The sequence below is a fragment of the Chondrus crispus genome, genomic scaffold (assembly GCF_000350225.1).
Source record: "Chondrus crispus Stackhouse genomic scaffold, scaffold_58, whole genome shotgun sequence".
In the NCBI taxonomy this organism is placed as follows: Eukaryota; Rhodophyta; class Florideophyceae; order Gigartinales; family Gigartinaceae; genus Chondrus; species Chondrus crispus.
In genome coordinates, this window is record NW_005178551.1 from 223,571 (window position 1) to 238,122 (window position 14,552).

Consider the following 14,552-nt stretch of genomic DNA (forward strand, 5'->3'; position numbering starts at 1 on the left):
CGGTAAGTAATTAGCAATTAGTGGTTAATGGCACAAATTAGCCAATTTAGTACAGTAGCTGGTATACAGTATGTAACAGCTACTGTAGCGGGACAGTTGTCCTGGCGTCCCACTGAGGGGTTAAGACCAGGGGCACCTGCCCCGTTCCAGTAAACGGGGGCAGACTCGCCTCCCTTCCCTTTACGGCTTTTTGCTAACTCCGTCCGGTTTTACCTCTAAGTCTCAGGCTTCTAACCCGTGACCGGCCGTCCGGATCTAACACCACCGACCGGCTGCGCGTCACCGGCCACGTGAGCCTTCCCTCTTTTCGAGTCCTTCCGTACGGTTTGCGCTCGCGTGGGTTGCCCAGCGGCGCGCGCTCCCTTACCTCTAACCCCCCTCGTTCCGAGTGGTCGGGACGAAGGTAGTTATACCACAGCCACGTAGGCGGGCGTGGTGCTGGCGCGTGGCGACGCGTAGAATCGGGGCGGGACATGCTGTCGGGGCGCGGTGCGCACGAGCGCGCCGCGACCCCGTTGCGTGCCATCCGCCCGCCCGCCCTCCTGTGGATCGCCCTTCCTCGTTCTAGACCGCACTGACACGCACCGCGCAAGGAAGGAGGGGGGTGTTTGGCGCGAGACGCGGCGCGCGCGGGTACTTAAGCACGATTCGGGGGCGTGGGGGAGCGCAATGGAAGATCAAAAGCGCAATGGCAGGCAGGACAGGTGCGAAAGGGCCTTTAGAGAGGGAGAGGGAGAGGGAAATGGCGATGGCGCTGACGAGCGCAATGGCAGGCAAGACGGGTGCGACAAGAGCTTTAGGGAGGGAGAGCGAAATAGCGATGGCGATGGCGAGGGCAAGCTGCGGGGGCAGCGGCGAGAGAGAAGGGAAGAGGGAGGTGCGGTCGCCAAGGTGTTCTTCGCCTTTGAGAATCTCAGCTTCGTACAGTCCGACAGCCAAGTCTGAGATTTGATACGCCTCAAAGTTTGTCTCGCCCGTCTCGGCAAAGCTGACGACGAGCACGACAAAAGCTTTTCTCTCCTCCGTACTCATCGTACTGAGGAGTGGCGAGACAAAGACAACATCCAAAGCCGATAAAATACACTTGCGCGGTCTGTTTGAAAACACGACGCCAACTTTCTTGAGCCCCAACATGTCCGCCAACGCATCCGCCCGCGACGTCATATCGCACGCCTCTTCATCTTCCACCATTATGTAACGCTGATCGTCCCCCCGTTGTGGCGGCTCGTATTTCGCCAACACGCGGGTCTCGCCTGTTTCCTGGTCGACATCGCCATAGCAGATGCCGATGCGCTGCTGCGAAAAGTGCGTCTTTGCCAGGTACGACTGAAATTCATTGGCAGCATACGTATCCACGGCCGCGGCCGTGGCCTACGCGTCCTTTTGCGCCGCTACTTTGCACTTGTTCAAGGCCTCCATGACCGCGACGCTCATGCCACGCCCCTTCCATTTGGCCAGCTCCGCCATGTAGCGCTCGCGCTTATTCTCCTTGGGCATGCAGCTTTCGCACATGCCCCTCGGCCCGCGCAGACAGCGCGGACGCCACTCGTCATCTTTCTTGTCTTCATCGTCCGCGGCTTCCTTCCCCTGCGGTTTGCTGGGCGGCAACGGACTTGCCGCAGGCGCAGCCTCCTTCAGCTTCCCCTTGACGTACAAAAAATCGCCCTGGCGCGCCGTGGAGACGTCGAAGGTCGTGGCGAGCTTGACGTCGCTGTGCGGGCTGAAGAGCCCGTCCATGGCGCCCAGCGAGTCGATGAGACCGCCTAGGTCGGAAAGCGAGCCGTTGGGCGGCAGCGTGACGCGCTCCGTTAGGCCGGACGGCAATCTCACCCGGAAAATCATGGTCAATGCGGCGACGGGGGATGGCGTCGAGGGCGTGACGGAGGGTTTGAGCAAGATGCGGCTCACGGGCGGCAGGCGCGACCGGCGCAGGCTGATGAGGGCTGTCGCGGCGCTGAGGCGCGCCGCGAGGCGCGCCGGCGCGGACCTGGAGCTGGTGCGTGTCGTGGAGAAAGGCGACGATGCATGCGGGGCGCGCTTCTCCGCCCCGGCCACCACTGGAAAGAACGTTGAGCTCGGGTAGAAGACGGACTAGTTTATTTGGCAGCACAGCACAATCTTATTCAAGCAAATCCAGCATAGCGCCGGCGCCCATCTCCTCGTTCAGTCTATCACCTCCCAATTGAACAGACATGCGAGCCGCACGCTTGGCACGGTACATCTGTTGTGATGCCTTGCGCTTCTCGGCCTTCTTCACACCTATCTCCAATAAACGCCTCCTATATTGTTTAGCATGCTGATTATCTTCGTCTCGTAAAGGGTGCCACTTCACATGAAGATTTGTCCAAGACAGGCAGAGCCGAAATATTTTGTCATACTGCTTCTCGTCCCATCGCCACTTGTTAGCCATGATTGCCCACAACGTCGACAGCTTTCCAAAACATTACCCACAATGATGCCGTCCGAGCTGATTTTGCGATTCAGTCGCTGCTCATCATGCGACAGCGATCCTCCCTTCGGCTTTTTCTTAGTTATTGTAGTATAATGACCGGCGCGAGCGCGCGGAGGTCATCGGACGGCCGTATACGGTATACACGTGGGCGGCTGTGCCCACGTGTAGCGAGCGCACGCGCATGCCGAGCGGTCGTAATCTGGCGTACGTGTACAGTAGTGCACGTGTCGTCCGAGCGGTAGTCTACGCGTGTTACGTGTGGGCGTTAGCACACGTGTCGTCCGTGCGGTAGTCTGTAAGCAACACGCGTGTACAGTAGTGCACACGTGTAGTAGCAGCGTCCGTGCGGTAGTAGCAATTATGGCGCTAGTTTTTTAATTGTGTACAGTACCCGGCACGCACTAGGCGGCAGGTACTGTACTAATGTACTGGGGCAGGTGTCCGAGGCGTCCCTCTGCGGGGTTAAGACCTGGCACCCGTCCCCACTAGTAAACGGGGGCAAGCTCGCCCCCGTCCCTTTTGCACCTACGTACGTCCGTTTTCAGTTGTCCGTCGCGCGCGCTGGCTTGTAACCCGTTACCGGTCGCTCCCGTTCACGCACCACGGGGCGACTGCGCGTAACCGGCCAGTGAGCCACTCCCTTTTCGCGAGCTCGTCCGATCCGTTCAATTGGCGCATCGCGTCCGCGCCGCGTGCTCCCTCGCTAAAGCCTCCGCCTCTCACCCAACCCAGGGCGGAGAGGAGTTATCCCACAGTTATCGCCCTGATCACATCTGCCGCCCCCTGATATCCTTCATCCGTCAGGACAGCCCACAGTCCGTCATGCTCCTCCGTCATTGGCCCAACATCCGGACAGCTACGTCCCTCGCGATCTGTTTTTGAATGAGCAGCCTGATGCCATTTGATGTTCTCTCGGAATATGCCTAAGTCTAATACGGATCCTGGGTGATTAGGTGTGCATCCAATTGCAATGCCGTTAGGCAACACCGACACCTCCGATTTATAGCCATGTAACTTGTGTTCGTTGCTAAAGTGCCTCTTAGCCTCCTCATGGTTGCCACCAGGGCGGTTGGAGTTCTGAAAGGTGAAGTCTGTGGCGTACAATGCAAATTTGTAATGCCTGAATGTGCTGTTATCTTTGATGAGACGCTCCATTGTGGATCGCTCCTCCCATCTCAGCACCACTGTCTCGTACAGTATATCAACCACCTTATCAGCAAATCCAATAATCATGCGCTCAAATGTAGGTCCCTTCACACCAAACATTTTGCCGTTGAAGTCCCAGTGACCTGCATGCTTCAGAGTAGAGAGTAACATAAAAAGCACGTCCTTCGGGTAGTGCTGAGATTTCCGTCCGCGATCTGTATTCCTTTCAGATTCCACCTTTTCCTTAACAACATTCCAAAGAGCATTGAATTCGTTGAGGGAGAAATTCGTCATTTCAACGACGGCCCCCACTCCGCCAGACTAAACAAAAACTTGTCGAGGACAGGCGTATCGGAATCTCGTTCATTGTCGGTGTCTGTCTCGGTAGCATCGGGGTCGGACACATACTTGGCCAAGTCCTCTTGGAGCTCAGCTCGCTGTTCGGCTAATAATTTTAAAACCGTAGCCTCCTTAGAAGTCTCCATCGAGTCCCGAGACTCTGAACACAAGAGCAGAAGGCAGAGTGGTGAGATATCCTGGCGGTGTGCGCGGCGACTGGTACCAGTCAACGGAATACCAGTATTACGTTTATATGTTTGATTTCTTTGGCGGGATTGAATGGGCACGTGTAAATGGCTGGTAAGATCGCAAGCGCGCTCAAAGGCGCCAAAACTGTGTCGTGTTTCGATTCGAGCTTGGCGCGAATACATGCTGTATACTACGCCATTGCGTAATTACTCCATCTCCGAAAAACATGCCTATGTTTGCTTGCATGCGTGTATGTGAACAATGACGATGGAAACTAAAAATAAATTGTTGTTTTGAGGAAATGTCAAATATTTGACACAAAGATGAAGCTGAAGGGTAGAAACAGGGATCATGCACATCGCCAGCCGCTATCGTCATGACACCGACACTCATTACCAATAGAGGTCGTCACTGACTGAAGGACGGATAGTTGCACTAAAGGTCTAATCAGTATCCCCCGTATCAAGGGGAAAAAAACGCCTTTCCTGCGTGTGCCTTCTATCGCTCCCTAGCTAGGAACTGACTCTCGGCGAATCAGTCAGTACAGAAATTGTTGCACATTGTGCACTGGCTGAAATACAGAACGCACAATACCCTTGGGTACACCCCGACAAGGTCATCTCTTACGTCAGGGGAAGGCCATTCTGGGTCAAGGAGGAAGCAATTCCAGATGACAGTGGCAAATCTACATCGTAGATGTAGACTTGGAAGGTTCAGTAGTAGAAGCTGATGATCACTGAATTGCCATCATACCTGCTATTTCTCACTACTGTATCCAGTTCTCTGTTACATTCCATTATGTGCACGACCAAGATTAGCACTACATCCGTCCGGAAAGTGGGCAGACGATTTGAAATTTTCGCGTGTGCGGCGACAAAGAGTCCTCTCCTACCTCATCGTATGAATGGTAGGTATGGCGTACATATGCAAGTTTAGCACGACATTAACGAACAGATGTCAATCCGTTCAATCCCAGACATCCAGGCAGCAAGACAAGCTGAGTTACTCCTAGAAACGAGAACACTGTATCTAGGACGGGCATGAGCCTATTATTTTCATATGTGTTCTTGCAGTTGCATTTCAAGGACCATAGAAGTACCTGTCGCCCGACAAGGGCGCAGACGGCGCTCCAGGACTCTCAAGTGGAAGGAGCGATCAGGAGGGAACGGTTTGGGAGGAAGACAAGGACCCCAGACTGGTGGGCTCCATGAGGGTTGTTGTCTTAAAATCTCGAGAGCCCCTGTTACTATTAAAGTCGTTCATTACAATGCCTGGTCTTTAGACTCTTGCAAGAGTTAACAATGTAAGTATCGCCTGATTGATACTGTCCCTCCGATGAGCATCGGGCAGCAGTCAGTGCCAATGCAACCGGTAAATTATACATTTATCTTTTAATGCCTCGCTGTATGCACTGTGTTTTACCTTATTTTATTGACAGAAGTCCTTGATAACCTAATATTTAGTCTGACATGGTCGAATTCAAATGTAAATATGATGCTTCAGTCTGGCCAGATAGAAAAGTCTCTCCCTGTGCAAGGTTTAATTTTTTGCACTCAGTATAAACTCAGAGGGTACTATACCAGTGCATGCCAGAGAAATGTAAATTGTTTCACATGGAGTCATCGCAAAGACTATCGCATTGCAAGATTTTCAACAGGATTATGTCGAAAGTTAAATATATCAAAGAATACGATCCATCTACATCTACATCAATGTAGATTGTTGCCCTAAAAATATCGCTCTTTGCGGTGAAACCTATCTTCCCGGTGTGCCTTGTTGATGCCGTTATGTGCAGGTGATCGTCGAGTACTGCGATATTTTGTATTCGTTGTTCGATGCATCAGTAATCTGTCTTTTCGTCTAAGTGTATAAGTTTCACTACTCACGAACAAGATCAGGCTTCCCCATATTCTTCTTCTTGATTAATTCTTTCGGTTTCTGCTCCCTGCATCTTCAATTCCAGTATTGCTGTGAGACTGCTGATCTCTCCTGGGTAGAGAGCACCCAGTCAAGTAAAAGCTTGAGAAACGCGATGTCATTTTAAAATGCCACCATTTCTCCAGAATTCTTCTGCCTTTTCTTGCCCCTGTCGATCAGCCGTGTGATGTGAAAGGCTTGTATAGAGAATTTGTTGGACCTAATTACCCTTTCAACGTTTCACATTCAGAGATTTCTTTGGAGCACAATAAGCATACAGAAAAGACACAACGATTTCTTGGACTACCTCAATGAGAAAACTTTGGAGTGATAAACAATCCCCACCGGAGAGCGCGGGGGGCGCAGATGGTCATCCGATTGCACCCGTACGTTGGGCCGTCTGTTGGAGGGAAAGAAGGATTTTTTATCATCTGAATGGAAGCAGCCTTGTGTGGATGCCTCTGTCAGAGACGTTAGGATACAGGGGGCATAGACTATTTCTGTGCAGGGCAGAGGGCAAGATGGGAACATATGTTGCGCATATGCGTCTACCCATCTGGATGGCACGATCTAGATCCGCAGGAGGATATTTTTGCCGCTAAACACCACGACTGACCTGCCGAAGCATCTATTCTTGTTCAAACTCTACTGCGCTGACTGGTAAGCTTCTATGCGTTGTGTTTATGTGCACAAGCGAAGGAAAGTCACTCTCAAACTTTGAAGAGCAGCATCTCTGCCTTGAATGCCTTATTTATACTCGCTACCGTTTTCCCGAAAAGAAACGGGAAATTGACAAGCTTTGTAACGGCAGGACCAAAAATATTACAAGAAGACTGCTGTATATGTGTGTCTCTTGAGGTTTAGTTTCAACACCCTGTTCATTGAAAATCCCGATCTTAAGAATAGGAAAGCAGGTCGATTCCCATGGCAGAATTCAAGTCGTTGCTACGACATATACTACCGTAAATATCCCTTGGGCGCAGTACCATATGTAGGGAGTGTTAGACTCGTGTCTGCATCTGCACACAAGCACGGAACCATATGAAGTCTACCTTAACAAACTGATTAATCTAGACGAAGGTTTGCGTTCTATCACATATAGAAGAATCCTTCGATGTCTCAGGGGCAACGAGGGCGTTAGTGTTGTTCGTTGTTAACCTTATATCGCAGAATGGGATGCAGTAATTGCACCAAAAGCATTGATTGTCACGCAGTATCAGGTAGAGAGCACATAAAACGAATCGAACTGCATATCTTTTGATTCCACTGGTGGCGAAAGAAGAAATCCTTGGAACACTCCCTTTTAAGAGCAGACACGTTACGCAATGAGTGCTACTATCACTATCACGCGTTTGCCCGTTTCGAAGTGCAGACTCTGCACGATGCGTCATACACGTCGCAACTGATAAAGATGTTGGAAGGACTTTAACCCTCACGAATATTGTGAGTAATTGAGTGTACCCACTCCTCCGTCCCCCTCTGTTCCTTTTACAGAAAGCGAAAATCGACGGAATGAATGGAAGATGCTTCCATGGACAAGAGATGGAATTGTACAAGGTTCTTGTGACACGGCCTCCGTGAAGCCATATATTTATTCCTTCTTGTGAGTCTGTGACCTGCACAATCCCTGAAATATAGATATGGGAGAGCCTGACGTCGTGACAGCAATTTCTCCTCCCTGCAAGGCGATATGCGCTGAGTGCAATAAACAAATGGCAATGTACTAGTACTTTTCGCTGTGCACTTACTTTTTCGTACAAATACCGAGAAACAAATCCCCCTCCTCAAGCGATCAGATGGAAGAATGGAAAGATATGGATATGGAGAAACGAATTTTCCACTGCAGCGAACCCAGCCTACGATTTAGAGACAGCACGATTTCGATTGCATTTTGACCAGTTGCTGTTTTGTCGCGGAATAGTACCTGAACATATCCTCTCTTTGCTGACCTAGAGTGACAATACATGATTGTACTATGTAACCAGATGAAGGGGAGCCCTTTGCCAAGTTTTCATTGCTAACATCATCGGCCTGTTCCTTCTTCTGCAACAAGCAACGCAGCTACTGAAACATGGTCGATGGCCATAAAGGAAATTGCGAGGTGAGTCGCTGGGGTGTCTTCTCAATCAGTAAGATCAATTTGGGTTGTTGAGGGTGCTTATGAAAAGAAATCTCACATGCGACCTTGCAGAACATACAGCTAACTTTTCCCTTTAAAGAGAAGCTGAGTCCCAGGGGGTTCGAAAAGCTGACTGGGATCACGCAAAGGTCCGACACTACGTCCCCCGTCTCGTCGACAGGCACAGATGCTCTCGCTTCTTTTCCGTCTAGAAAACTGGGCGTGTAGGGTCAAGCATACTTCGTCGCAACTCAATAGCATTTGAGTTCTTTTTCCACCTGCCTATTGGGGTTGCTACTGCTCAGTGCAAGGTGAATTAAACGGGCTTTTTCTGTTGCAACCGTAGTTAATTTTCTACTGGTGCAGAAAAAGAGCACCGTGTTGGCAGTTTGTTGAGCAACTCAAGAATAACCACACGGCAGAGGGCAGGCAAAATGACACGAAGTGTAGGGTGGATCATGCCAGAATGGTTTCTGCTCACGGAGCGGAAAGTCCACTAGCGTACGACGGCGTTAAGGGTTCTGGGTGCGCCTTGTCAGGATGAAAACGTACGTTGACTAGTTTCCCATGGCACCAGAGGTCTCAATTGTTTTGTAAGGGGGCTCATAATTTCACCCTTACTGTATACTTTTCTTAGAACGAGACGTGTGCATTAATAGAGAGAACGATCTGCATAGAACGTGGCCATGTCAAGAAGTAAACCGTATGGAGAAATCGGAGTGAGTCTCTGAATGAATATTTCGTCCAGCTTTAGACATGTGTTGTAGAGCAGTGGGCACAAACTTAATCATATGGTTGCCGTCTAGTTGCATCTGCAAGTTTTCTGAACGGAACACAGTGGCGGAATGGTGTGCCTTGTTTCCTGATAGTGACATCCCGCAAGAGTTGTCTATAGGCGAAACAATGACGGCTCGTTCCGTAAACTTTACACTAAGAACCGGCGAAGCTAGAGTTGCAGGGCGTGTGAAGGATCTAAAGTTTTGTGCATTTTCTTGCTGCCGCTCCACGATGCGAGTGGGGTTTGCTTTTGGGAAGCTGGCCAGTTGCATAGCGTGTATGCATACGTGCGCGAAACAAGGGTGGTGGTATGCCCCCTCCCCACTTTTCTGTGGACTGGCAAATGCCTGAGCGCGGGGCTGGGGAAAGCCGCGGCTGCTATATTTCGGAGTTGTCATCTAGATGTGTACGGAGGAAGATCCGTGATACACCAATCAATTCCCCAACTGTCAGCATGCGCCGCATTGCTACATCGCTTCACAGCAATGCTGCAGCGCCCCACTGTCTCCAAATCCGCTCTTACCTCGCTATCTGTCCCCTTCTTCCCCGCCCCCGCCGACTCCTCTCCTCCACCGCCGCCTACCTCATACGTGCTTCTTGCACCCCCACCATCCAACGCCACTCTCCGATCCCGCCCCGTCCCTTACTCGTCCACTATGGAGCCCGCCTCACAGGTGCGTCCCTCTTCTCTCACCCAATCATCGCATCCCTACATCCCCCTACCCCTTCACCTTCCGACCCACGACCCACCAAAACAACCCCCCCCCGCCCCCCCCCCTCCCGCGTAATCTAACCTACCCCACTGTCCGCCCTTCCCCATCGAACAGGCGCCCGCTCCAGTCTCGGCGACTCCCTCTTTGCTCTCCTCGATTCCGCGTTTGACCCGCTTCCTCGCCATCGCACTATGCTTCTTCACCTTCCTCGCCTATCCTAAAGTCGTGGGCGCCCCCTTCGTTAATACATTTGCGTTGCTTCCCATGGCTACGTTGGGGGCGTCCAAGATTTGGAACCTCGTCACCGCTGGTTTTCTTGAGCTTAGTCCAGTCAAGTCCGTGGTCAATGTGCTCCTTATTCTCACCATGGGCAAGTGGATCGAGTCCAGCTGGGGGTCCGGACCTTTCTTTCTCTACCTCGTCCTCGTCAACTTTTGCGCTGGCCTCGCCACTTATGTCGTCCTTATGGCTGCTTTCTTTCTAACGAGATTAGACCACTTTCTGTACGTCACACTTTTCGGAAAGATGTTTTGTTTTTTCCCTGGTCTTTTTGTCTCGGATCACTTACGTGTTGCTTTGCAATTCTCTGTACCACATCTCGTTGTTTCATATCCCAGCTTCGCCCCCGTTGGCACCACTAACGGCATATGTGCCGCCCTCCTAGTAGCTGTCAAACAACTCATCCCGGAGCATGAGATCGGCGTCAATGGCGTTAACATCTCCGCTAATTACTTACCCGTTTCATACATCGCCATCACCCTAGTGCTAACCCTCACGGGTTTCGTTTCTGTCGGCGACCTTACCTTCACCCTCGCTGCTTTCCAAGCCGCCTGGCTTTATCTGCGATACTTCCAGCGCCGCAACGGGCAGCGCGGAGACCTCTCCGACGAGTTTCTCTACTCGTCCATGTTCCCCGAACCGCTACGCACAGTCGTCGCCCTTTTTGCATACTGTGGCTATATCCTCTTCAAGCCAGTCCTCATGGCAGGTATCAACGCGCAGCCAGAACTAGAGGCCGCTCAGCAACTCCCAGTCAGTAAGGCTAGTTCGCTAGAGGCTGAACGGCGGCGACAGCGCGCCTTAGAGGCATTAGATAAGCACATGAGCGCCAATGCCGACGACGCCGAAGCTGCTGACAATCAAGTGTAAAAAGAACCAGAACAGTTTGTCGTAGAAGTACTTTCTGGCCTCGCGCCGCTACAGATGTACATACACAATTTGACGCGTCGTTTTAATCGGGCCTAGGCTAGGACTACATCATATGTTCATGTGAAAGACGTGCCGACATCATCATCTGTCTCCTTGAGTTCGTCTTCCAGGAAGCGATATTCAAACACAAACTCGGACTTGATCCGTTGACACCACCCGGACCCTTTGCCTTGTACAACCACGTTTGCATAGTCAAAATAGATGAAAGTACCCGTTTCGTATTCATCCGTTGACATCTTCGGTTCATCATGGCGCTGGAACCAGGTCAGATACTTTTTGTGAAACCGCCATCCTTGTCTTTTCAGTTCCCTGGCTGCCAGGTATTGTTGGTACGTTCCTTGTTGGTAGTAGAAGATGAAGAATAGAGTGTCTGGTTTGAATCGTTCGAACACTTCTCTGCTGTCAAACACCGGAGCCGGCACAGATGGAAAGCTCGGAGGAGTAGCGACTGGGTTTTGCGGAGCAGCCGCCGCAGGTGCTGCGGTGCCGTTTCCAAGATTTCGCGTTGATGGGTTCTGCTTGGGAGCTGCCGTTGACAAGCTTTGTTTCGATGCTTCTGTTGGGGTTTCTGGCATGAACGACATAGCCCCTTCAACTTCTGCGAGTGTCGGATCCATCGCGGCTAGTTTAGCCTGTCTTGTGTTGGCATGCCCATCCCTTTGAATGATCCTTGCTTTTGGACCTACCGCCGACCCACGAACCCCTTCCAGATGCTGTGGGTCGTCGGCTGCATGTGCCATGGCACTCGCCCCATCGGTCTCCGGATTAGGAGCAATTTCTGTGCCATCGATGACTGGTCCTTGTCTGACCACAACATCAGGCAGCTGCGTTTGCCCAGAAACGTGGCGCGAGTCGACGACGACCGGATCGGCAGCTGGAAGGGTTGTCTTGGAGTTTGCGCCAGACTGTACCGCAGTGGCACCTTTGACGACGCTGCTCAACAAAGGGGGATTTTTTCCAGTCGCGTCGAGAGCCGATGCTACACCACTAGAGCTGCGCGGTGAGTGTGTAGCGGACGAGGGAGGCGAGCGGTCGCTTCCTCTAGTAGTCTTGGGTGACATGGCACGAGAGCCTGCGGCCGAAGCGGTAGCACTGGATTTTGAGGCAGCATGTGATGCGGAAGAGGTGCCGCGGCCATTCTTGCCGTTTCGTGGTGATGATGGGCCTTTCTTGTCTCTCGACGAATTGGCACCGTTGGATGTACTGGAGGTATCATCGTCGCGGTCCCCGTGTTTGGATGACTTTTTGGAATTAGCCGCTGATAGAGCTGGGACAGAATCCAGGTTAAGAAGGTCGTACATTTCGTCGTCTTCGTAGAAGTCGGGGTCCTGGTTGCTGTCAATGTAATATTCAACGCTCTCTTTGAGGTCCTCTGTTTCTTCCGGGGTGATGCCATCGTTGTAGACAGCTCTTAATACTCGCTCGAGCATGCCGACATGAAACTCATGCTTAGAGATGTGCTCTTTCAAGTCGGATACACGAGGGTTTTCCTCCGACCTCTTTTTTCGCTTGCCCGAGTTGAGAGTCTCAATTTCGGCCTCCATCTCATCGGACTGTTCCTGTAAAGCGGAAATAGCATCCTTGACCCAGTTTCCCACGGCTGCTTTGGCCTTCTGTTGTGGATCTGTCCTGTCCTGAGCCAGCCCTTCTTTTGAGAAAGCCTTTGTCTTGGTTTCCTTTTCACAAATCTTAAACTTTTCCATCTTCTCCTCAATAAGCTTCCTGTTGGAATCCAGCTTTGATTTATCCTTAATGGAGCTATCCCCTTGCCATGTCTTAATTTGATCGCGCAAGCGCTGGAGTTTCTTGATCTCCTTCTTCAAGTCGCCCTCATATTTCTCCTTCTGGGCCGTAGTAGTGGCCGAATAGACCTTATCCCAAATCTGTTCGAAGACGCCGACGCCCTCATCCACTCTTTTTAGAACCCGGTCGATCTCGCCCTGTAGTTTCCTCGAGGCCATGGGTGGGCTCAACCGTCCGCGTCGTCGCGCGCAGCTGGTCTGAAAAGTGCCGTTGTCTTGACCGAGCGCGGAGCAATCCTTCCCTCATTCAACAGACACTCTCGCAGAGGCGTGTCGTTCACAGCTCGCAGCGCGTCCCGGAAGATCACGCGGAACGGCGAATACACAGAGCGCAAATGGAAGGGATTTTTTGCAGAGCTCTGGGAGTTAAGCGGATCGTGATTGAGCCTGCAAACGGGAGAGTCGGGGTGCAAACTGGACACAAGGTTGGCGGTGATGCAGGCAGCGGAGATGGGACACTAGCTGGTGGCGTGGGATGGTACTCGGGTTTTTTTGGAACATAAAGCACCACCTGCCGCATGCATATCTTCACCGCATCAAATTATCTCAAAAAATCTTACATCTTCTACAGCCTGTCCTTTTACAATCTGCACACGTCGTCCACGTTTCATACATTACTGTTCCAATAGCTCGCGTTCATCCTTAGAGAGGCCAGTAGCTGTGTAGACATCTACAAGTCACATGTCGCGGACCGAAGTCTCAAAGGACATGCCCCGGAGCCGTGATCTCCCCATTCGTCCGGAGCCTTCGCATAGCACCAAGTTCAATGCAACCCGCCTTTATTCCCGCACGCCCGGCACTTGTACTGAGCGCTTCGCAGGGGACGGGCGCGCCCGCGATTGATCAAAATTCGGTGTGGCAGAAGCCCGTGCTATCGGCGCACCTTTCCGCGCCGCCGCTACTATGGTTCCATCACCTGCCGCCCGCGCCGCCGCTGGCCTCGCACGTGACCGTGGTGTGGCTGCGAAGGGACCTGCGCGTGGACGACCATGCGGCATTGCGCGCGGCCGTGCATTCGGGCGGGCTGATCGCGCCGCTGTACGTGCAGACCGGGCGCGCGACCAAGTTGGTGCAGGCGGCGCTGCGCGGTCTGCGTAGCTCACTACGGGAGCGGGGCGCGGAGCTGTACGTCAGGGAGTGCGCCGGGGATGTGGGATGCGAGGTGGCGCGGTTCTGCAGGCAGGTGGGCGCGAAGGCGGTGTACGTGCACCGCGGGACGGGGGAGGAGGAGAGGGAGCAGGAGAGAAGGGTGGGGCGCAGCGTAGGGGCGGGCGTGCAAGTGCACGGGGTGTGGTGGAATGCGCTGGTGGGGGTGGACGAGCTGCCGTTCAAGCTGGACGCGCTGCCGGGTGACTGCGACACGTACGCGCGGCGCGTGGCGGGCGTGGGGGTGCGGCGCCCGGTGGAGGGGCCGGCGCGCGTGCGCGGGATCGGGGGAAGGGTGCGCAGCGGGCGCATTGGGGGGTCTGGGGAGGGGGGAGAGCGCGCGGCGATGAGAAGCGTGCACGAGTTTTGCGAGGGCGGGCTGGCCGTGGTGCGGCAGGGGCGCGTGGGAACGCGGTATGTGGGCGTGGGGCGGTTCGTGGAGCTCGGGTGTGTGAGCGCGCGGCGCGTGTACTGGGAGGTGGTGACGCGCGTGGGCGAGCAGTCCGTGCGGCGGTATTGCATGGAGTTCGAGCTGGTGTGGCGCGACTTCAAAAGGCTGGCGCAGCTCAAGGGGACGCATGGGACAGTGGCCGGGGTGCCGGCAGTAGCGTAGACGGTGTCCTTTGAGGAGGATCGGATTCTCCCCCATTTTCCTTACACGACATCAACCCCGCCACCACCCGTTACTACAGAGCAGACTCGCTTGATACGTGTACTCTCTGTACTACTTTCCATTCGCCGCA

General features: G+C 52.9%; 1 protein-coding gene; it reads right to left on the minus strand.

The window, feature by feature from the left end:
• Positions 1–10,864: 10,864 nt before the first annotated feature.
• CHC_T00006986001 (hypothetical protein) lies at positions 10,865–12,822 on the minus strand. XM_005710350.1 is given in 2 exon segments: positions 10,865–10,917; positions 10,918–12,822. The coding sequence occupies 1 exon segment, from the start codon at positions 12,820–12,822 to the stop codon at positions 10,918–10,920; it is 1,905 nt and encodes a 634-aa protein (XP_005710407.1). The 3' UTR covers positions 10,865–10,917.
• Between the last annotated feature and the right edge of the window lie 1,730 nt (positions 12,823–14,552).